The sequence below is a fragment of the Aethalodelphis obliquidens genome, unplaced genomic scaffold, assembly GCF_003676395.1.
Source record: "Aethalodelphis obliquidens isolate GAN/ISIS:26980383/991018 unplaced genomic scaffold, ASM367639v1 scaffold41, whole genome shotgun sequence".
Lineage (NCBI taxonomy): Eukaryota > Metazoa > Chordata > Mammalia > Artiodactyla > Delphinidae > Aethalodelphis > Aethalodelphis obliquidens.
In genome coordinates, this window is record NW_020837985.1 from 2,064,201 (window position 1) to 2,088,446 (window position 24,246).

At 38.1% G+C, this 24,246-nt stretch overlaps 1 protein-coding gene across 2 annotated transcripts in view; it reads right to left on the minus strand.

The window, feature by feature from the left end:
- ATAD2 (ATPase family AAA domain containing 2) overlaps nt 1–24,246 on the minus strand; it is a 69,253-nt gene that overhangs the window by 39,443 nt on the left and 5,564 nt on the right. For both annotated transcript variants that reach the window (XM_027132375.1, XM_027132376.1), the window contains 6 exons: nt 17,221–17,369; nt 10,993–11,042; nt 8,842–9,007; nt 8,107–8,209; nt 7,765–7,852; nt 6,827–7,045 (listed from right to left, as the gene is read on the minus strand). In XM_027132375.1, the coding sequence (XP_026988176.1) occupies nt 6,827–7,045; nt 7,765–7,852; nt 8,107–8,209; nt 8,842–9,007; nt 10,993–11,042; nt 17,221–17,369 (775 nt within the window). The remainder of the gene's footprint in view (nt 1–6,826; nt 7,046–7,764; nt 7,853–8,106; nt 8,210–8,841; nt 9,008–10,992; nt 11,043–17,220; nt 17,370–24,246) is intronic.

Here is a 24,246-nt window from a genome sequence, read left to right on the forward strand (position 1 = left end):
ATCCTGATTCGCTAGGAGAGGGGATTAAGGATGCTCCGTAACTGAGCTCCAGAGACGGGCGTGAGCCGCGGCTAAAAGGGCCTGAAACGCTAACGCCGCTGCTGCCGTCACCAAGAAGCCTTTGTGCGATCACAGGTCTCTATCCACACGCCACTTCCGGAGAGCCTGTGCAGCCCGCCACTGCCAGGTTCCCGGTAACCAGGGACAACTCCCCCGGGAGAACGCACGGCGCGCCTCAGGCTGGTGCAACGTCACGCAGGCCTCTGCCGCCGCAGGCTCGCCCCGCACTCTGTGCCCCTCCCCCCACCCCCGGCCTGGGTGAGCCGGAGCCCCCGAATCAGCTGCTCCTTTGACCTCATCCTGTCTGAGTGAAGAACAGATGCCCTCCGGCGACCTACACGCAGAGGTGGGGCCAAATCCAAAGCTGAGCCCCTGGGAGATGTGAGAACAAAGAAGAGAAAGGGAAATCTCTCCCAGCAGCCTCAGAAGCAGCGGATTAAAGCTCCACAATCAACTTGATGTACCCTGCATCTGTGGAATACATGAATAGACAACGATCATCCCAAATTGACGAGGTGGACTTTGAGAGCAAGATTTATGATTTTTTTCCCCTTTTCCTTTTTTTGTGAGTGTGTATGTGTATGCTTCTATGTGAGATTCTGTCTGTATAGCTTTGCTTCCACCATTTGTCCTAGGGCTCTATCCGTCCGTTTTTTTCTCTTAATAATTATTTTTTTATTTTAATAACTTTATTATATTTTACTTTACATTATTTTATTTTACTTTATCTTCTTTCTTTCTTTTTTCCTTCCTTCCCTCCTTCCTTCCTCCCTCCCTCCTTCCCTCCTTTCTTTCTTTCTTTCTTATTCTACTAATTCCTTCTTTCTACGTTTTCTCCCTTTTATTCTGAGCCGTGTGGATGAAAGGCTCTTGGTGCTGCAACCAGGAGTCAGTGCTGTGCCTCTGAGGTGGGAGAGCCAACTTCAGGACATTGGTCCACAAGAGACCTCCCAGCTCCACATAATATCAAACGGCGAAAATCTCCCAGAGATCTCCATCTCAACACTATCACCCAGCTTCACTCAGCGACCACCAAGCTACAGTGCTGAACATCCTATGCCAAACAACTAGCAAGACAGGAACACAACCCCACCCATTAGCAGAGAGGCTGCCTAAAATCATAATAAGTCCACAGACACCCCAAAACACACCACCAGACGTGGACCAGCCCACCAGAAAGACAAGATCCAGCCTCATCCGCCAGAACACAGGCACTAGTCCCCTCCACCGGGAAGACTACACAACCCACTGAACCAACCTTAGCCACTGGGGACAGACACGAAAAACAGCAGGAATTACGAACCTGCAGCCTGCAAAGAGGAGACCCCAAACACAGTAAGATAAGCAAAATGAGAAGACAGAAAGACACACAGCAGATGAAGGAGCAAGATAAAAACCCACCAGACCTAACAAATGAAGAGGAAATAGGCAGTCTACCTGAAAAAGAATTCAGAATAATGATAGTAAAGATGATCCAAAATCTTGGAAATAGAATAGACAAAATGCAAGAAACATTTAACAAGGACCTAGAAGAGAAGAACTAAAGATGAAACAAACAACGATGAACAACACAATAAATGAAATGAAAAAGACTCTAGATGGGATCAATAGCAGAATAACTGAGGCAGAAGAACGGATGAGTGACCTGGAAGATAAAATAGTGGAAATAACTACTGCAGAGCAGAATAAAGAAAAAAGAATGAAACGAACTGAGGACAGTCTCAGAGACATCTGGGACAATATTAAATGCACCAACATTCGAATTATAGGGGTTCCAGAAGAAGAAAAGAAAAAGAAAGGGACTGAGAAAATATTTGAAGAGATTATAGCTGAAAACTTCCCTAATATGGGAAAGGAAATAGTTAATCAAGTCCAGGAAGCACAGAGAGTCCCATACAGGATAAATCCAAGGAGAAATACGCCAAGACACATATTAATCCAACTGTCAAAAATTAAATACAAAGAAAACATATTACAAGCAGCAAGGGGAAAACAACAAATAACACACAAGGGAATCCCCATAAGGTTAACAGCTGATCTTTCAGCAGAAACTCTGCAAGCCAGAAGGGACAGGCAGGACATATTTAAAGTGATGAAGGAGAAAAACCTGCAACCAAGATTACTCTACCCAGCAAGGATCTCATTCAGATTTGACGGAGAAATTAAAACCTTTACAGACAAGCAAAAGCTGAGAGAGTTCAGCACCACCAAACCAGCTTTACAACAAACGCTAAAGGAACTTCTCTAGGCAGGAAACACAAGAGAAGGAAAAGACCTACAATAACAAACCCCAAACAATTAAGAAAATGGTGACAGGATCATACATATCAATAATTACCTTAAATGTAAATGGATTAAATGCTCCAACCAAAAGACATAGACTAGCCAAATGGACACAAAAACGAGACCCGTATATATGCTGTCTACAAGAGACCCACTTCAAACCTAGGGACACATACAGACTGAAAGTGAGGGGATGGAAAAAGATATTCCATGCAAATGGAAATCAAAAGAAAGCTGGACTAGCAATTCTCATATCAGACAAAATAGACTTTAAAACAAAGACTATTACAAAAGACAAAGAAGGACACTACATAATGATCAAGGGATCGATCCAAGAAGAAGATATAACAATTGTAAATATTTATGCACCCAACATAGGAGCACCTCAATACATAAGGCAAATACTAACAGCCATAAAAGGGGATATCGACAGTAACACATTCATAGTAGGGGAATTTAACACCCCACTTTCACCAATGGACAGATCATCCAAAATGAAAATAAATAAGGAAACACAAGCTTTAAATGATACGTTAAACAAGATGGACTTAATTGATATCTATAGGACATTCCATCCAAAAAAACAGAATACACATTTTTCTCTAGTACTCATGGAACATTCTCCAGGATAGATCATATCTTGGGTCACAAATCAAGCCTTGGTAAATTTAAGAAAATCGAAGTTGTATCAAGTATCTTTTCCAACCACAACGCTATGAGACTAGATATCAATTACAGGAAAAGATCTGTAAAAAATACAAACACATGGAGGCTAAACAATACACTACTTAATAACAAAGTGATCAGTGAAGAAATCAAAAAGGAAATTAAAAAATACCTAGAAACAAATGACAATGGAGACACGACAACCCAAAACCTATGGGATATAGCAAAAGCAGTTCTAAGAGGGAAGTTTACAGCAATACAAGCCTACTTTAAGAAACAGGAAACATCTCGAATAAACAACCTAACCTTGCACCTGAAGCAATTAGAGGAATAAGAACAAAAAAACCCCAAAGTTAGCAGAAGGAAAGAAATCATAAAAATCAGATCAGAAATAAATGAAACAGAAATGAAGGAAACAATAGCAAAGATCAATAAAACTAAAAGCTGGTTCTTTGAGAAGGTAAACAAAATTGATAAACCATTAGCCAGACTCATCAAGAAAAAAAGGGAGAAGACTCAAATCAATAGAATTAGAAATGAAAAAGGAGAAGTAACAACTGACACTGCAGAAATACAAAAGATCATGAGAGATTACTGCAAGCAACTCTATGCCAATAAAATGGACAACCTGGAAGAAATGGACAAGTTCTTAGAAATGCACAACCTGCCAAGACTGAACCAGGAAGAAATAGAAAATATGAACAGACCAATCACAAGCACTGAAATTGAAACTGTGATTAAAAATCTTCCAACAAACAAAAGCCCAGGACCAGATGGCTTCACAGGCGAATTCTATCTAACATTTAGAGAAGAGCTAACACCTATCCTTCTCAAACTCTTCCAAAATATAGCAGAGGGAGGAACACTCCCAAACTCATTCTACGAGGCCACCATCACCCTGATACCAAAACCAGACAAGGATGTCACAAAGAAAGAAAACTATAGGCCAATATCACTGATGAACATAGATGCAAAAATCCCCAACAAAATACTAGCAAACAGAATCCAACAGCATATTAAAAGGATCATACACCATGATCAAGTGGGGTTTATTCCAGGAATGCAAGGATTCTTCAATATACGCAAATCAATCAACGTGATACACCATATTAACAAACTGAAGGAGAAAAACCATATGATCATCTCAATAGATGCAGAGAAAGCTTTCAACAAAATTCATCACCCATTTATGATAAAAACCCTGCAGAAAGTAGGCATAGAGGGAACTTTCCTCAACATAATAAAGGCCATATATGACCAACCCACAGCCAACATCGTCCTCAATGGTGAAAAACTGAAAGCATTTCCACTAAGATCAGGAACAAGACAAGGTTGCCCACTCTCACCACTATTATTCAACATAGTTTTGGAAGTTTTAGCCACAGCAATCAGAGAAGACAAGGAAATAAAAGGAATCCAAATCGGAAAAGAAGAAGTAAAGCTGTCACTGTTTGCAGATGACATGATACTATACATAGAGAATCCTGAAGATGCTACCAGAAAACTGCTAGAGCTAATCAATGAATTTGGTAAAGTAGCAGGATACAAAATTAATGCACAGAAATCTCTGGCATTCCTATACACTAATGATGAAAAATCTGAAAGTGAAATCAAGAAAACACTCCCATTTACCACTGCAACAAAAAGAATAAAATACCTAGGAATAAACCTACCTAAGGAGACAAAAGACCTGTATGCAGGAAATTATAAGACACTGATGAAAGAAATTAAAGACGATACAAATAGATGGAGAGATACACCATGTTCTTGGATTGGAAAAATCAACATTGTGAAAATGACTCTACTACCCAAAGCAATCTACAGATTCAATGCAATCCCTATCAAACTACCACTGGCACTTGTCACAGAACTAGAACAAAAAATTTCACAATTTGTATGGAAACACAAAAGACCCCGAATAGCCAAAGCAATCTGTTTTTTTTTCCAAAGCAATCTTGAGAACGAAAAACGGAGCTGGAGGAATCAGGCTCCCTGACTTCAGACTATACTACAAAGCTACAGTAATCAAGACAGTAATGGTACTGGCACAAAAACAGAAAGATAGATCAATGGAACAGGATAGAAAGCCCAGAGGTAAACCCACACACATATGGACACCTTATCTTTGATAAAGGTGTCAGGAATGTACAGTGGAGAAAAGACAGCCTCTTCAATAAATGGTGCTGGGAAAACTGGACAGGTACATGTAAAAGTATGAGATTAGATCACTCCCTAACACCATACACAAAAATAAGCTCAAAATGGATTAAAGACATAAATGTAAGGCCAGAAACTATCAAACTCTTAGAGGAAAACATAGGCAGAACACTCTATGACATAAATCACACAAGATCCTTTCTGACCCACCTCCTAGAGAAGAGGAAATAAAAAACAAAAATAAACAAACAGGACCTAATGAAACTTCAAAGCTTTTGCACAGCAAAGGAAACCATAAACAAGACCAAAAGACAACCCTCAGAATGGGAGAAAATATTTGCAAATGAAGCAACTCACAAAGGATGAATCTCCAAAATTTACAAGCAGCTCATGCAGCTCAATAACAAAAAAACAGACAACCCAATCCAAAAATGGGCAGAAGACCTAAATAGACATTTCTCTAAAGAAGATATACAGACTGCCAACAAACACGTGAAAGGATGCTCAACATCATTAATCATTAGAGAAATGCAAATCAAAACTACAATGAGGTATCACCTCATACCAGTCAGAATGGCCATCATCAAAAAATCTATAAAGAATAAATCCTGGAGAGGGTGTGGAGAAAAGGGAACCCTCTTACACTGTTGGTGGGAATGTAAATTGATACAGCCACTGTGGAGAACAGTATGGAGGTTCCTTAAAAAGCTAAAAATAGAACTACCATATGACCCAGCAATCCCACTACTGGGCATATACCCTGAGAAAACCACAATTCAAAAAGAGTCATGTACCAAAATGTTCATTGCAGCTCTATTTACAATAGCCTGGAGATGGAAACAACCTAAGTGTCCATCATCGGATGAATGGATAAAGAAGATATGGCATATATATACAATGGAATATTACTCAGCCATAAAAAGAAATGAAATTGAACTATTTGTAATGAGGTGGATAGACCTAGAGTCTGTCATACAGAGTGAAGTAAGTCAGAAAGAGAGAGACAAATACCGTATGCTAACACATATATATGGAATTTAAGAAAAAATAAATGTCATGAAGAGCCTAGGAGTAAGACAGGAATAAAGACCCAGACCTACGAGAGAATGGATATGAGGATATAGGGAGGGGGAAGGGTGAGCTGTGACAAAGCGAGAGAGAGGCATGGACATATATACACTACCAAACGTAAGGTAGATAGCTAGTGGGAAGCAGCCGCATGGCACAGGGAGATCGGCTCGGTGCTTTGTGACTGCCTGGAGGGGTGGGATAGGGAGGGTGGGAGGGAGGGAGACGCAAGAGGGAAGAGATATTGGAACATATGTATATATATAACTGATTCATTTTGTTGTAAAGCAATTATACTCCAATAAAGATGTTAAAAAAAATAAAGTACAAAGCTGTGAAAACTAAAATAATTAAAAACAGACATGAAATTTCAAAATAATCCAATTATTTACTTTCATCAAGGCTAACATTTAACTTTCTTTAGAAGAAATAACTTCTTGCACATCTTGGGTAAGTTATGAAAGACAACAGCCATGGGTATTCTGCAAAATGAAAACATGAAAAATAAGAATAACAGAAGAAAGGCAGTGAAGATAAAGGAAACCTGTTTACATCTTCTCCTGGAAAAAAGAAAAAAAAAGATAGCACTTACTTTCCAATGGAGCCTGATAGTAAACAGTAGCTTTTCTCTGTCTAAGATAATATCGTTTCTGATTATCTTCTTCTCCATCCTCTTCATCTTCATCATCATCATCTTCATCATCGTCATCATCTTCATCATCGTCATCTTCTTCATCATCATCTTCTTCATCATCATCTTCATCTTCACCATCATCTTCATCTTCCTGGTCTTCACCCTCTTCGGATGACTCTACAGTTAAGAAACATTTACTTTCAGGCTTCTCACCCAAATGCTAACAATTTTTAAAATAGGGGAATAGAAAAAGATTCTCCTTTTAAAATTTATTTACTTCTAGGTTGTTCATAGAAAGAATCTGTAATTCTGCAACATCAAATGAAGATTTTTTAAAAATGAAGTAAAAAACTATAGAATTAAAAACAACTAGGGGAAGGAAAAAAGTAGTTTAAAGGCTACTACCAGTACATACCAAACTAAAGTTTATAGCGTTACTGCTAATTTCATTGATATAGTGGACTTCTGGCTGCCACTGAGTTACATGCAGTATAACTCAAATAATCTACTTAAGATAATGTAAAACACCCTCACCAAACATTTAAAATGCATTTCGGAAAACTGATTTTTCATTCAATAAAAGTTCTAAGAAATTGCAGCAATAAGTCCTAAACAGAATAGTAAAACTCAACTTTAACTTTTAACTCAAACAGGTAGAGAGAGATATGCTGTCTGTAGATGTATTATACAAGCAAACCAGTTTCATTTGTTTTAGCATGTTTAAGTACTTTCCCAACAAAACATATTACCCTTTTATCTCCCCTGCCTTCACTTTTTCTTTGAAACTATGATAACCCTAACTTATCATAAACTACCATAAATGTCACAGCTTCTGAATAAAAAGGCTATGTTCTGCTAAATAAAACCCAGAAGACAGAACAAGAGAAAAGACTAACCCACACTGCCTTCTTGATTGTCAGTTGTTTCTTCATCAGTTCTTTGAATACCTTTTTGTTTTCCTCTTGTGTACATATTAAGATTCCCCTAAAAATATGTAAATAAAATCCATTAAAGTTTAGTATGTTTATTTAAAAGAATCCAGTAGGGCCTTCCAATCCTACTGAAAATGAAGGTATTTCCAGCTATAAACTCTTAAAACTCCAGCAATAACTAGTGACTGATCAAACAAATGCTGAACAAAATGATGAATAATTTAACCAAGAAATGGATAGGTTCTAGAGAAAAAAGGTTAAACTGGAGATTATTAAATCATCCCCTTAGTGGAAGAATATATTTACTTCTTCTGTTTCATTAAACACTCCCAAGTCTTCAAGTTCTCTCATTCGCTGTCTACGCATCTTCTTCATATCATCCATTTTTTGAAGTACAGCTTCAGCAGTGCTTTAAAAAAAATGATATAAAAATAAGCTAAAACTGTAAGAGTAGTATATTTTAGGACTTTCCTGGTGGCGTAGTGGTTAAGAATCCGCCTGCCAATGCAGGGGACACGGGTTTGAGCCCTAGTCCGGGAAGATCCCACATGCCGCGGAGCGACTAAGCCCATGCACCACAGCTACTGAGCCTACACTCTATAGAGCCCACACTCCGCAACAAGAGAAGCCACCACAATGAGAAGCCTGTGCACCACAACGAAGAGTAGCCCTAGATCGATGCAACTAGAGAAAGCTCGCATGCAGCAACGAAGACCCAACGCAGCCAGAAATAAAGAAATTTATTTAAAAAATAAAAGAGTAGTATATTTTTAAAAACTTCATTTTTCTTCCATTGTATTCTCTGAGTGCTGGGATTTTAAATACCCTTAATAGAAGCACTGATTTACTAATGTAAAAATATTTCATATTCTTTGTAAGAATTTAAATACACATACAGAATTATTACAAAGTCCTCTAATAATCACTCTCCTTTATACTTTACATAAACTGAATGCATTAAATACTCCTGCTAGTCAAAACTTAGTCCCCAACAAAAAGTTTTTTGCCAGCTAAATAATCTTGATCTAAATTTTTACTTACTTTGTTATAAGTTTGTCAAATAGTACAGACTGGTTCACGCTACCATAACGACTTCTAATCCTGCAACTTCGGCGAACTTCAACATCACCATTCTCTTCATGCAAGCGTTCTGTCTTTTGAACTATGTTTCTAGTCCTCAATGACCGAGTAACTGTAATTACTTTGTCTTCATAGATGTGTACATAAAAGCAAGTAGAAAGATTTGAAATAACAGCATTTATAAAACAATTCTAAAATGAACAACTGAATAGCTATACTTTCATATAACGAAATTTTAGTTTCTTGAACTTACCCTTCTCAAAAATACTAGAAAACAAAAATAAAGTTACAACATACACCTACCGTAGGTCCAGCCATACCACTCTCAAGAAAAAATGAAAGCTATATATATAATACAAAGACTTGTACACAATGTTCAAAGCAGTTTTGTGACAGTCCCCAAATGGAAACAACCCAAATGTCCATCAAAAGATGAAACTGGGGGAAACAACCTAAGTGTCCATCAATAGGTGAATGGATAAAGATGTGGAATATACACACAATAGAATATTATTTAGCCATGAGAAAGGACATCCTGCTATTTGCAGTAATATGGATGGACCTTGAGGGCATTATACTAAGTGAAATAAGTCAGAGAAAGACAAATACTGAACGATATCACTTACATGTTCAATCTAGAAAAACCAAACTCATAGAAACAGAGACTAGAATGATGGTTACAAAGGACTGGGAAGTGAGAGAAAAAGGGGAGATTGTTAGTCAAAGAGTATAAATTTTCAGCCATAAAATGAGTAAGTTCTGGGGCTCTAATGTACAGCAGAGTGGCTATAGTTAGTAATACTGTATTGCAGGGGTCCCCAACCCACGAGCCTGTTAGGAACCAGACCGCACAGCAGGAGGTGAGCAGCAGGTGATCAAGCGAAGCTTCATCTGTATTTACAGTCACTCCCCATCACTTGCATTACCGCCTGAGCTCCGCCTCCTGTCAGATCAGTGGTGGCATTAGATTCTCATAGGAGCTCAAACCCTACTGTGAACTGCGCATGCGAGGGATCTAGGTTGCACACTCCTTATGAGAACCTAATGCCCGATGATCTGAGGTGGAGCTGAGGCAGTGATGCTAGCGCTGGGGAGCAGGTGCAAATACAGATTATCATTAGCAGAGAGATTTGACTGCACAGAGACCATAATAAATCAATTGCTTGCCGACTCATACCAAAACCCTATCAGTGAGTGGCAAGTGAAAACAAGCTCAGGGCTCCCACTGATTCTGCATTATGGTGAGTTGTATAATTATTTCATTATATATTACAATGTAATAATAACAGAAATAAGGTGCACAATAAATGTAATGCTCTTGAATCATCCCCAAACCATCCCCCCAACACCCCCACCCCCCGGTCTGTGGAAAAATTGTCTTCCATGAAATTGGTCCCTGCTGCCAAACAGGATGGAGACTGCTACCATATTGTATACTTGAAAGTTGCTGGGAGAGTGGATCTTGAGTGTTCTCAGCACAAAAAAGAAATGGTAATTATGTGACATGATGCAGGTGTTAGATAAAGCCACGGTAATTATCATTTTGCAATATATAAGTATCAAATCAACAATGCAATGTACTCCTTAAGTTAAGGCAATGTTATATGCCAATTATATTAAAATAAAGCTAAGGAAAAAAATTGTGGTATATCCACATAATGGAATACTACTCAGCAATAAAAAGCAACAACATGGATGATACTCAAAGTAATTATGCTGAGTCAAGAAGCCAAAGAAGAATGCATGCCGTATAATTCCATTAATATAAAACTCTAGACAATACAAACTCACCATACTCTACAGCACTCTGTAGAGTGCTGTCACACTCTCTACAGTGACAGCAAGCAGATTGGTGGCTGCTCAGGAATCTTGGGTCATGGAGAGGAGCTAGAGGAGCCAGGAGCGATTACAAAGGGGCCTGAGGAAATCCTGGAGGGTGATGGTTATCTTTACTACCTTATCGTGGTGATGGTTTGACGGCATGCACTTATATCAAAACCAAACAAACTGTACACTTCAAATATGGAGTTTATTGTATGTACCACAATATGCCTGTAAACAAAATACTAAATACATGCTTTAAAAAATTTAAATGCCTTTAACATTACTTACCTTCTTTGCACTCTTCTTTTTTTTTATCAGCCTGCTGTCTGGCCAACTGCCTATATGAAAAAAATATAGCAAATAATTCAAAATAATTTTAAATCCTATATTTTATAATACTACAAACTAGGACCAAAAATTAAATCAGCTTGTAGGGTAAATACTTAGAGTTACCTAAAAACCAGTGAAAAAATAGCGTGAGAATACCTGTGCTTATATATTGTTATGGCTAAACAAAGGCTGAGAACCCTGTTGTGAAATTCAATGATATACAGCTGTGTCTCAGTAACAGCAGGGGATTGGTTCCAGGACCCCACATGGATACCAAAATCCGAGGATGCTCAAGTCTCTTATATAAAATGGCATAGTATTTGCATATAACCTCTGCCCATCCTCTTTTATTTTTTTTATTATTATTATTATTTTTTTGCGGTACGCGGGCCTCTCACTGTTGCGGCCTCTACCATTGCGGAGCACAGGCTCCGGATGCGCAGGCTCAGCGGCCATGGCTCACGGGCCCAGCCGCTCCGCGGCACGTGGGATCTTCCCGGACCGGGGCACGAACCCGCGTCCCCTGCATCGGCAGGCGGACTCTCAACCACTGCGCCACCAGGGAAGCCCCATCCTCTTGTATTTTTTTTTTAAATAAATTTATTTATTTTTGGCTGCGTTGTGTCTTCCTCGCTGTGCGTGGGCTTTCTCTAGCTGCCGCAAGTGGGGGCTACTCTTCATTGAGGTGCGCAGGCTTCTCTTGTTGCAGAACACGGGCTCTAGGCACGCGGGCTTCAGTAGTTGTGGCACGTGGGCTCAGTAGTTGTGGCACATGGGCTCTAGAGCGCAGGCTCAGTAGTTGTGGTGCATGGGCTTAGGTGTTCCGCCGCATGTGGGAACCTTCCCGGACCAGGGCTCGAACACGTGTCCCCTGCGTTGGCAGGCAGATTCTTAACCACTGTGCCATCAGGGAAGCCTGTCCTCTTGTATACTTTAAATCACCTCTAGTTTACTTATAATACCTAATACAATGTAAATACTATGTAAACAGTTGTTGGTGAGTGGTAAATTCAAGTTTTGCTTTTTGGAGATTTCTGGAATTTGGAGGGAGGGGATATTTTCAATCCACTGTTGGTTGAATCTGCACATGCAGAACCAGTGGATACAGAGGGCCAACTGTATGCGTTAACTTTTAGCTAAACAGAATTAATCAGAACAAAGTATCTTACTTAAAACAAGAAATGAAATCCTTAGCCTAAGTATTTAGGTATAACTAAACTATTAAGCACTGAGTAAAAACAAGACAATGTGTTTTATACCACAGGGATATAGTGGTCCCACATCCTTGAGGACCTATAAACATGTTACAGAACTTAGTGACATGTTCATTTCCTTCTCCGAACATTTGCTGGCTACAATCTTTACATGACATGTAGAAAGAGTCACATTTGTGAATCAGATATCCCACCTACAAACTGGTATACAGAATCTGTTGAATTGCAAAGAACACCTTCCAAAGCTTAAACAAAGTATCCTTCTCTCATCTTTTTCCCCAAATCCACTGAGCAACAAAGCAGTATGTCTCATTAACCTATTTTTAGGGGCTCAATTTTCCATACTTGGATAGGCTATATTAATCAACCTATGAATCAAGCAATATTTGCAAGTGTGCTGGTTAAACCCATGAGTTTCAAATGGGACACTTTAAAATAAAACAAAACCATCTTATCCAGAAGAGCTAACTCATGTGTCCTCCTAACAATGTAAGTCATCATTAATTCCTTATCTCTTTTGGAACACAGGTAAGAACAAAGAACAAAATAAAAAACCTTTCAGCAATCCATCTACAGATCAAGGTCTAGTTTGTTCACAGACTTTTCTCATAGAGGAGACACTCCCTCCATACCATGTAGGTCTACACTTTTATAAACCAGACCCCCATCAGGTGCTAGGGATACAAAGACTAAAGCAGTGTTTTTTTTCTGGGTTTTCTTTTTTTTTTTGCCTGTAGGGGAAGGGAAGCACTTTTTACCCTTGCAGGGGTTGCTATACTTGTTCTTAAACAGCTAGATAATAAATATTTTTGGCTTGTCAGTTTCTGTCATAACTACTCATACAACTCTAACAGTGAAGCAGGAATGCAGCCATAGACAGAAGTAATGGGCATGGCTGTGTTCCAATGAAACTATTTACCAAAACAGGAGTCTGGACTTTTGTCAACTCCTGTGAATCTGATGAAAGCTATGGATCTTTTCTCCCTAGAAAACTGCATATACATATACAAGTTTAAACATTACTTCAGAGGTTTCATATGCCCCCTGAAAACCATGATTACTGGACCTAGTTAAGAACTCCAGGACCAGACAAATATATATCCTGCTCTCAAGGCACAGTTATTCAAATCTTTATTATTCTAACAGTCTTGGTCCCCTGGTCTTTGAGCCCCAAATAGATTTAAAATAAAGGGGTGAGGGGTAAAAAAACATAGAAAGGAAGTTAGAGATTACTATAGTCAAACTGGCAACAGCAAAAAGTGTCACCATGATAGGAAATAAGAAAACTACATAAGGCAGAATTCAAAAATACTATAGACCACTTTATATGTCTTATACAAACAGATCCTGGTGTTACTACTATATAAAATTATTGTCTTTGTAATAATGATGTGAATACAGGGAGTTTTTTTAAAGATAGTAATTCTTCTTTTAAAGATCGGAAGAAATATAAATGGCCAGCCAATAAGCACATGAAAAAATATTCAACATCATTAACCACCAAGGAAATGCAAATGAGAACCACAATGAGATACTTCATACCCACATGGCTAAAACCAAAAGGACAGACTATGGCAAGTGTTACTGAGGATGTAGACAAATTGGAATCCTCATGCACTGCTGGTGGGAATGTAAAATGGTACAGCTGCTTTGGACAATGTTAAAACAGAGTTACCGTTTAGCCCAGCAATTCACTCCTAGGTATATACCCAAAAGAACCAAAACCCTATGTTCACACAAAAATTTGTACACCAATGTTCATCAACTAATGAGTGGATAAACAAAATGTAACATATTCATATAATGGAATCTTACTTGGCAATAAAAAGAATGAAGTGATGATAGATACTACAATATACATGAACCTTCAAAACATACCAAGTAAAAGAAGCCAAACACGAAAGAACATATGTCGTATGATTCCACTTGTATAAAATATCCAGAATAGGCAAATCCACAGAGATAGAAAGTAGACTTGTGGTTCCCAAGGGGCTGGGGATGGAGGGATAATGCGTATGGTGTTTCTTTTGGGGTGATGAAAATATACTGAAATTAGATAGCAGCAATACTTGTACAATACTGCAAATATTCTAAAACCACTGAATTATACACTTTAAAATCATGAATTTTAATGGTACGTGAATTGTTATTTTAAAATAATTAATAAAGATAGGAATTCAATAAATTTTAGAAGCAACCTCATTTAAAAACACCAAGTCACTCATTTTTAAAAATAATATTATCTTAAAAAATATTTTTGTTTGTTTATTTATTTATTTATATTTTTGGCTGCGTCGGTCTTAGTTGCAGCACGCAGGATCTTCATTGTGGCATGTGGGATCTTTGTCGCAGCACGCGGGCTTCTCTCTAGCTGTGGCATGCAGGTTTTCTCTCTCTCTAGTTGTGGCGCACGGGCTCCAGAGCACGTGGGCTTTGTAGTTTGCAGCAAGCAGGCTCTAGTTGCGGCGTGCAGGCTCAGTAGTTGCAGCGTGCGGGCTTAGTTGCCCTGCACCATGTGGGACCTTAGTTCCCTGACCAGAGATCGAACCCGAGTCCCCTGCATTGGAAGGCGGATTCTTTACCACTGGACCACCAGGGAAGTCCCACCAAGTCACTCATCTTTAAATCAGGATTAAAAAAGTACTTATTTTAATACATTCCTTTAATACCTAACACAATGTTTCACAGGCCTGAGTAACATACAGAGCCTTTTAAAGAAAAAGACTTTTGAGGATTTCCAATATTAAGTTTTTTATGATTATGTACAAGCCAAACTAGATATAAATAAATTCATTTAGGTTTTATACAAATGAAACTATAAAAACAACTACCAACAAAAATATTAACGTAATACATTGGAGGTTTTGCTGAAACAAATTAGCCATTTGCTGTGTGAATGTGGTTCAGACTGCTATGGGTTTCTCTTGAGTTTGGCATGTTATGTATTATGTTTATTGTGTAACATGATGACTCAATTCATCCATTTCTCTTTATCTGAAGTGCTCCAAATCTTCATTTGAACAGCACGTCATGACATCACATCACGTGGCTTTCTCTTGGAAGCAGATGCATCCTTTATGTATTAAGGTCAGACTCAGTTTTTTTTTTTAATTTATTCATTTTGGTTGTGCTGGGTCTTAGTTGTGGCATGTGGGACCTTTGCTGCGGCATGTGGACTTCTTGGTTGCAGCATGCAAACTTCTTGGTTGCGGTATGCGGACTGCTTAGTAGCGGCATGCATGCAGGATCTCGTTCCCCGACCAGGGATCGAGCCTGGGCCCCCTGCATTGGGAGTGCAGAGTCTTACCCACTGGACCACCACGGAAGTCCCCAGACTCAGTTCTTATCTCCAGAACCCGAGATAACTAAAGCAATACTACTTGGTACCAAATAGTGCCTGAAATTTTATGGCTATTCTCTATGAGGTAGCAATTTAGATGATTCAGAATATTTTTTCTTCAGATCATGAAATAATCTTTAAATTCTCATAGAGAATTCACGGAACCCACCAATCCAACCCCACGCCAAGAAGACTTCAAGTTTCAGAAATACTGGGGTAGCTTAAATTGTATTTCATTGATTCTAAAAATTGTACATTTCCCCCCCATTTTACCATCTCTGAAATTGGGATATATCTTAACTACTGATGGTATGTCATAGTTTAACTTTCAGTGTTTTTTTCTTTCTTACTGTCTCATAAAATAATGCTGTGTGTTTCAATTGTTGCTAACTTGGATTCCATGAAATACAGTAGGTATTCCATGAATAGTGGATGAAACAAGATGCAGATTTAAATATATGCAATAAAAGACCAAGTATGTAATTGAAAAAAATAACAGTACCAAAAAGAAACTTAAAAGGGCACAACCTCACTTATCTGGAAAATCTGCTACACAAAATAAGAATCGAGCCAAAGCAATCTTGCTGGGGAAAAAAACAGAGCTGGAGGAATCAGGCTCCCTAGAGCCCGCACTCCGCAACAACAGAAGCCACCACAGTGGCCTGCGCACCGCAACAAAGAGTAGTGCCCACTCACTGCAACTACAGAAAGCCCTTGCGCAGCAAAGAAGATCCAACGCAGCCAAAAATAAATAAATAAATATTTTTAAAAAAAATTCTATTTGAGAGTAAGATGGTTCTAGTTTTCTACGTCATTACGAGTAAATTCTTTGTGAGAAGAATTAATGTAAAAACAATTATTTCATCAAATTTTATTATAATTGGCACCCCTCTCCCAATTCCTGTTAAGCCCACCAAAATGGGGACAAAAGTGAAGGTTTTGAGCTAATTAAAGTTAGATTTAAATTTGCCCTGGACCAAATAAACCCAATTTCCATGAAGTACATACTTCCTAATTCACTGAAATTAATTCCTTGAGTATTAAAATGTAATTCATGCCATCTACCTCAGGGTTCTTGAGAAACAAAATTTAAATATGTATAAAGCACCTAGTCAAAAAACCATTGAACCACTAAACAAGTCAAAAAACAAAAACAAAGCCATGTTCTGCCTCCTATGTGAAGCCTTAGAAGAATACCAATAGAGATATTCATAAATGACTTAGAATTGATGAAAAACTTGACAGTAAGTAATCAGAAATATAACTACTATTTTGAATAAAGGTTTTTTACAGACTATGAAGCAGAACCACATATCATAAGTTATAGTCATAAACTCTCTTTAGATTACTCAAGTACCCAGAACTCATCCTATATCAACCAACCTCTTCAGTTGCACTCACACATATCACAGATACCACCTTTGAACAAGAAAATAAAAACAAACCTGACCGGAGGACATATTAAATTTTTAATTCAATAACATTCATTTAGTGCAATTTCATCTCAAATAAATTACATTTTACAATCTGGACTCTTGATGACCAGTCAAGAACACACTTAAAAATTAAATGCAGAACTTAAATTATTACTTTAAAACTATTTTGAATTAGCATTTAAGCATCTTGTATTACCTTGTAAAATGCCTGCCATTAGTATGTTTCTCCGTTATTTCCATATTCTTATCAAAACTAGAATCTGAAGAATTCTGTGCATTTTTTCTCAAGCACCTTAAAGCACGTGTCCGGTGGTAGGTTTCAACTTCCTTAACTGAAGACCCATCCTTTAAAAAAAAATTAAGAAAGACATCTAAGTTTTTCTTCAGTCAAATCCCCAAGTTAAACTCCTAAGATCTGTCTCTGATTAAAAGTTTTAACAACTGCTTTCGGTGCACAGTATCATTTTTGCATCTCCCCAAGAAACGAAAATAATTAATCTCTAGAATAATCATTTTACAATGAACAAATATGAGCAATGTCTATGAGGCGGCTAGTATAAGATTTATTAATGTTTTATAGTTCTACTTCACAACAAGTAGTCTCCAGTGAAATTTTCTACCACTGATAAAAAGTTGTAATAGTTCATAACGGTAAGTACTCCTCTATTTTAAGGCTACAGAAATTAGAAAGATACGCATACACCATGAAACCACTGGAAACAACCCTAAAATGACTGGACTGTCAGAAGTGTAATTTGGTTTGGATGACAAAAAGGAGTTATTACTATCTCACCCAATTTCACCCACATAATGTAAAAAATGAATTTAGAGACTGTTTAGGTACATTAATTTCTTCTAAAAACCACAGAGCTCTATTTAACTTTATTTTTGCTCAAGAGACTACAGGCTCTCTAAGTTACTGGGTTGCTTTATGAGCTACAGAGGTTCTGTCATAAAGTATTCAAAATTTCATACATGCCTCTTAGAAATCATACAGAGGATACTTTTACGTTAGAAGAGAAGGCAAATGTACCTAACAACTCTATAATCCTATGTCTTACTACTCTAAAAACTTATAATTTTAGAAAAACAGGCAGTGTTTTTTTTAAAAAACAATAAAACATCAGTGCCCCCTTACCCCATGCACCTCAGGCTGGCTTTACCTGGTCATTTCCTTATATTTTATTAGGATATTTTGTCATTGAATTTTGTTTCAGGAAGAATATTTGATTGGTTCAAAGGTAAAGTAAGGATATTTACACCACAAGGATCTGTGCAAGAATTAGACAGGTTCTTAAAGGCACGAGAGGACAATTAAAAAAATTAGTTTCTTCATAAGGTATTAAGTGATACGTATGATTTGTTACTTTTATCAGTGTACCTATATTTCAGGATGTTTCAAAAAAGAATAGCTATACATTTAGGTAGGTGTATTATTTTTTAGATGAATACCTACCTACATCTTAGATGGGTGTAGTGTAACATAAGACTTTCCAAGGAAAATTGTAAGGGTATCTATTTCCACTCTCTCAACTTCCATGTGTACTTTTTTCTTAAAATGGACCTAAGGGCTTCCCTGGTGGCGCAGTGGTTGAGAGTCCGCCTGCCGATGCAGGGGACGCGGGTTCATGCCCCGGTCTGGGAAGATCCCACATGCCGTGGAGCGGCTGGGCCCGTGAGCCATGGCTGCTGAGCCTGCGCGTCCGGAGCCTGTGCTCCGCAACGGGAGAGGCCACAACAGTAAGAGGCCCGTGTACCACAAAAAAAAAAACCCACAAAAAACCAAAAAAAAAAAAAAAAACGGATCTAAGAAGGCATCTTAACACAAGGCATCTTCTTTCATTTACCTTTCTCCCATTTTACAAAAGAAAGTCATAACTCTCACTCATTCTGAATCTTACTATTGCGGGCTGCTTCAAGGCATTAAAAACCTTCCTAAAGCCAAAGAAAAACACTAATGTAGGTGTTAAGCGAATGAATGACTAAGCTAGGCAACAAATCCTTTCCTTTGTTAGGTGGTTTCCAATTCTTCCGCTTTTAACAAAATTGAAAGGAGATCTAATCAAGCTAAGAGACCATTAAAAATGTTTGGCAAGTGATTTTCTGCTTATAAGCCAGAAAAACTGAGTGGCACTGCAAATATAATTCCCTTCATTACTATCTACTTATTTATATGAACAATGTTTCTCAGTGCTTACCTTTATAAAAACAATGAAACTAATGACAAAACACTCTTCAGCAATAAATAAGATTCATCCACAGGGTAGGGGGAAGGGTAAGCTGTGACAAAGCGAGAGAGAGGCATGGACATATATACACTACCAAACGTCAGGTAGATAGCTAGTGGGAAGCAGCCGCATAGCACAGGGAGATCAGCTCGGTGCTTTGTGACCGCCTGGAGGGGTGGGAGGGAGGGAGACGCAAGAGGGAAGAGATATGGGAACATATGTATATGTATAATTAATTCACTTTGTTATAAAGCAGAAACTAACACAACATTGTAAAGCAATTATACTCCAATAAAGATGTAAAACAAAAATCAAAAAACAAAAAAACAAAAAACAAAAAAAAAGATTCATCCACAGATACTTAAACTAACTGGGTGGGCAGGGAGACTTAAACCACATGAAATCCTAATAAAAGATTACTTCCTATGTTTAATCATTTTTAATCAAAATAGGTACTTTTTTGTTGTTTTGATCAATTGAATGTTAATAATGATAATTCAATACACAAAAATTTTATTTCTTGGAGCTCTGTCATCATGGAAAAGTGGAAAAAATCCAACTTTTGTTTTATAAGTATGAAAGGATAATTAATAACTGACTTTCAAGCATGAAAATATATCAAGATAAAATGCTGTGGGTTAAGTGGATTGAAAATACAAATTAAAAGAGGGAAAAAAAAGAAGGTAAAATTTCTGACTACTAAGAGAACTTGTTCATGTATTAATTTTTTTTTTTTTTTTTTTTTGCGGTACGCAGGCTTCTCACTGTTGTGGCCTCTCCCGTTGCGGAGCACAGGCTCCGGACGCGCAGGCTCAGCGGCCATGGCTCACGGGCCCAGCCGCTCCACGGCACGTGGGATCTTCCCGGACCGGGGCATGAACCCGTGTCCCCTGCATCAGCAGGCGGACTCTCAACCACTGCGCCACCAGGGAAGCCCCATTTATTAATTTTTAATGTTTCAAGACAGGTATCAAATAACTATAATTTTTACATTCCAGTGGATACTTATAAAAGTGTGATGTAATAGTTTTATTTTTTAATGTCAACCTTAAAAAATGACAGAAATGATCCCTTTGTAACTACTTAAACCTATGCGGGGGGCGGGGGAGACCTTACATCTAAGGTCAGCTTAAAAATGTAAAAGCTGGTACTTCCCTGGTGGTCCAGTGGTTAAGACTTCACCTTCCAATGCAGGGGGTGCGGGTTAGATCCCTGGTCAGGAAGTTAAGATCCTACATGCCTCAGGGCCAAAAAACCAAAACATAAAACAAGCAATATTGTAACAAATTCAATAAAGACTTTTTAAAAAATGTGAAAGAGATTATAGAGCTAAAAAAATTTGGAAATGCAGGGGAAAACTTTCATGACATTGGATTTGGCAATGATTTCTTAGGACACCAAAAGCACAGATAACAAAAGAAAAAACAGATAAGTTGAACTTCATCAAAATTAAAGAACTTTTGTACAAAGGACATTATCAGTAGAGTGAAATGGAAACTCATGGAACAGGAGAACATATTTGCAAATCATGTATCTGACAATGACAAAGGACTGATATCCACAATATATAAAGAACTCCTATACTTTTAACACCAACAACAAAAAAAGATAAAAATGGGCAAAATATTTAAATAGACATTCCTCTGAAGAATATACACAAATGGTCAATACACATGAAAAGATGCTCAGCATGAGTAGTCATAAGGAAATGCAAATCAAACCCAATGAGATACCACTTCACACTCATTAGGATGGCTATTATCAAAAACAAAAAAAGAAAATAAGTATTGGCAAGGATGTGAAGAAACTGGAACCCTTGTGTACACTGTGGAAAATGATATGGCAATTCCTCAAAAAATTCAACATAGAATTACCATATGATCCAGCAATGTTGCTTCTGGGTATATACTCAAAAGAAGTGAAAGCAGGGACCTGAAGAGATATTTGAACGCTCATGTTTATAGCAGCATATTCACAACAGCCAAAAGGTGGAAGCAATCCCAGTGTTCATCAACAAATGAACGGATTAAAAAATATATATATGTATATATACATATATATAGTACATACAGTGGAATATTATTCAGTGTTTAAAATAAAGGAAATTTTAAACACGCTGAAATAACATGAATGGACCTTGAATACATTATGCTAAGTGAAATAAGTCAGTCACAGAAGAAGTAAGGTTCCTTTTATGAAGCTCCTTGCCAGGGGCTGGGAAGAGGGAAAATGGTGTGTGTGTGTGTGTGTGTGTGTGTGTGGTGTGTTGGGTTTTTTTTTGGCGGGATCTCTGTTTCCCGACTAGGGATTGAACCTGGGCCATGGCAGTGAAAGGGCTGAGTCCTAACCACTGGACTGCCAGGGAATTCCCAGGGGAGTTAGTGTTTGATAGGTACAGAGTTTCAGTTTTGCAAGATGAAAAATTCTGCACGCAGAGGGTGGTGATGGTTGCAGAACAATGAATGTACTTATTACAAAACTATACACTTAAAAATGGTTAAAATGATAATTTTATGTTATCTATATGTTATCACAATAAAAAAAGAAAGTAAATGTCACTATATTCCTGGGGATAAAAAAAAAAAAGTTTGTTTCCATAGGAAAAAAGAAAGGAGGAAGTTGCTAAATACCGGGAAAAAGATTCCTTGAGAAACTTAGAAGATTTAATCTTATAAGTGAATCTTTGATTTGCATAGTGAGTGGCTTAGTTCATCGTCCCTAAATAAGCACTAAGCATCAAGAAAGGCTCTCCTTAACAGCATGGAGAAAAAAACAAAACAGGTTTTTTGAGAGTCACCTATATAAAGGCGCATACTGGGGAATTTAAAAATATAACTTTCAAAAATGGTTTTTATAAAAGCAATATAAAAAGCAATACGTGCCCATTATAATCAGAAAAATGAAGAAATGTACAAAGATGAAACTGTCACCCTTAATTCCAAGCTACCCACAGATAACCACAGTTAACCTTTTGGTGCATAAACCATTCTTTTCCTTTGCAAACACATTCACACAATTTTAAAATTGCGATAATATTATTTATTCTTTGTTACTTTTTTCTAGTGATACAACCATTTTCCCATGTCATAAAATCCATTCTAAAAATCTTTTTACATGAATGAATAGTATTTCAGCCATTACATGAATTTAACAAACTGCTTAATGTATCATGTATAGGTAATCTGCAATTTTTTGTGTTATAAATACCTCTAGATGAATTATCTTTTTTTTTTTTTTTTTTTTTCGGTACGTGGGCCTCTCACTGTTGTGGCCTCTCCCGTTGCGGAGCACAGGCTCCGGACGCGCAGGCTCAGCGGCCATGGCTCACGGGCCCAGCCGCTCCACGGCATGTGGGATCTTCCCGGACCAGGGCACGACCCTGTGTCCCCTGCATCGGCAGGCGGACTCCCAACCACTGCACCACCAGGGAAGCCCTGAATTATCTTTTGAACATCTGATTTCCTAAGGAAACTAGCACAGTTGTTAAATCAAAGTCACATTTTTTTTTTTGCGGTACGTGGGCCTCTCACTGTTTTGGCCCCTCCCGTTGCGGAGCACAGGCTCCGCACGCACAGGCCCAGCGGCCATGGCTCACGGGCCCAGCCGCTCCGCGGCATGTGGGATCTTCCCGGACCGGGGCATGAACCCGTGTCCCCTGCATCGGCAGGCGGACTCTCAACCACTGCGCCACCAGGGAAGCCCCGAAGTCACATTTTAATACAGCTAATCAAAATAATTCTCAAGAGGTAAGTTAAACACCAACTAGTAACAGTAATTAACACTGGATGATAGAAATGGGTACTTTCACTATCTATTTTTTACATTTTTGCAACATTATAAGAAAAAATTTTCCTAAGAAGTGAAAAGCAAAGAAAACATACTTAGTCTGAAAACTAAACCTAGTGATGTAGTGTCCTCATTTATTCTTTCACTAAAATCCACTTTAATATTGAGAGCACTGATTGTTCTTAAAAGTGAAGTTTAAAAGGAGAAAAAATATAGTTCATTAGATTTTAAGTCTGTTATAATGTTGCAGAATCAGTAAGTTAGAACAGGGAGCATGCAACAATAAGAAAAGTTTTTCCTCAAAGTGGACACAATTGAGAAACAAATATTCTGATGTTATTTTTCCACAAAAGATCAAGCTTAGTAAAGCTTTAAATTAATAAAAAATATGTATGGGAGTCATATTAGTTGAGTTAATTCAAGTTATCAATTCAACAAATGAAATTTAAACAGGATTTTTAAGATCACAGTTATATTACTGACATGAAACGTATTCATCCAGACTTGGGGCTTCTTGAAAGCCTAAAAAGCAGTGTATTCTAATGTGAAATGGTAAACACATTACACCCACATTACATAGTTGTGACAGCCCTCGTTAGCTTCATATTTAAACACTGGTGTGGTCAATTACTCATCATGGATCTACTCCACAAGTTCCAGCAATTTGCTTTCTAACCATACAGCTCTTCCAGTAGATCTAAATCTCCAAATAGCTAAAGCCAATGGCCTTCTCTACCTCATTCACTTCTATGATCACTCTGTTGTTTGCTTTGATCCTTTGTTTACATGATTTTTTTTTTTTTTTTTTTTTGCGGTATGCGGGCCTCTCACTGTTGTGGCCTCTCCCGTTGCGGAGCACAGGCTCCGGACGCGCAGGCTCAGCGGCCATGGCTCACGGGCCCAGCCGCTCCGCAGCACGTGGGATCCTCCCAGACTGGGGCACGAACCTGCGTCCCTTGCATCGGCAGGCGGACTCTCAACCACTGCGCCACCAGGGAAGCCCATGATACTTTTTTTTTTAAACCTAATTCATCCTCTTCCCACCCTTAAAATAAAGCCATTGCTCCAGGTCTTAAATATTCTTGTGTTTTGCTATGCACCTTCAAGGATTCAACTCTCAACTCTATATAGGTGACTCACAAAGAAAAATAGTCCTTACCTCTCACCGAACTCTGGCGTCATAGTCCCAAAGATGTATAGCTTACCTC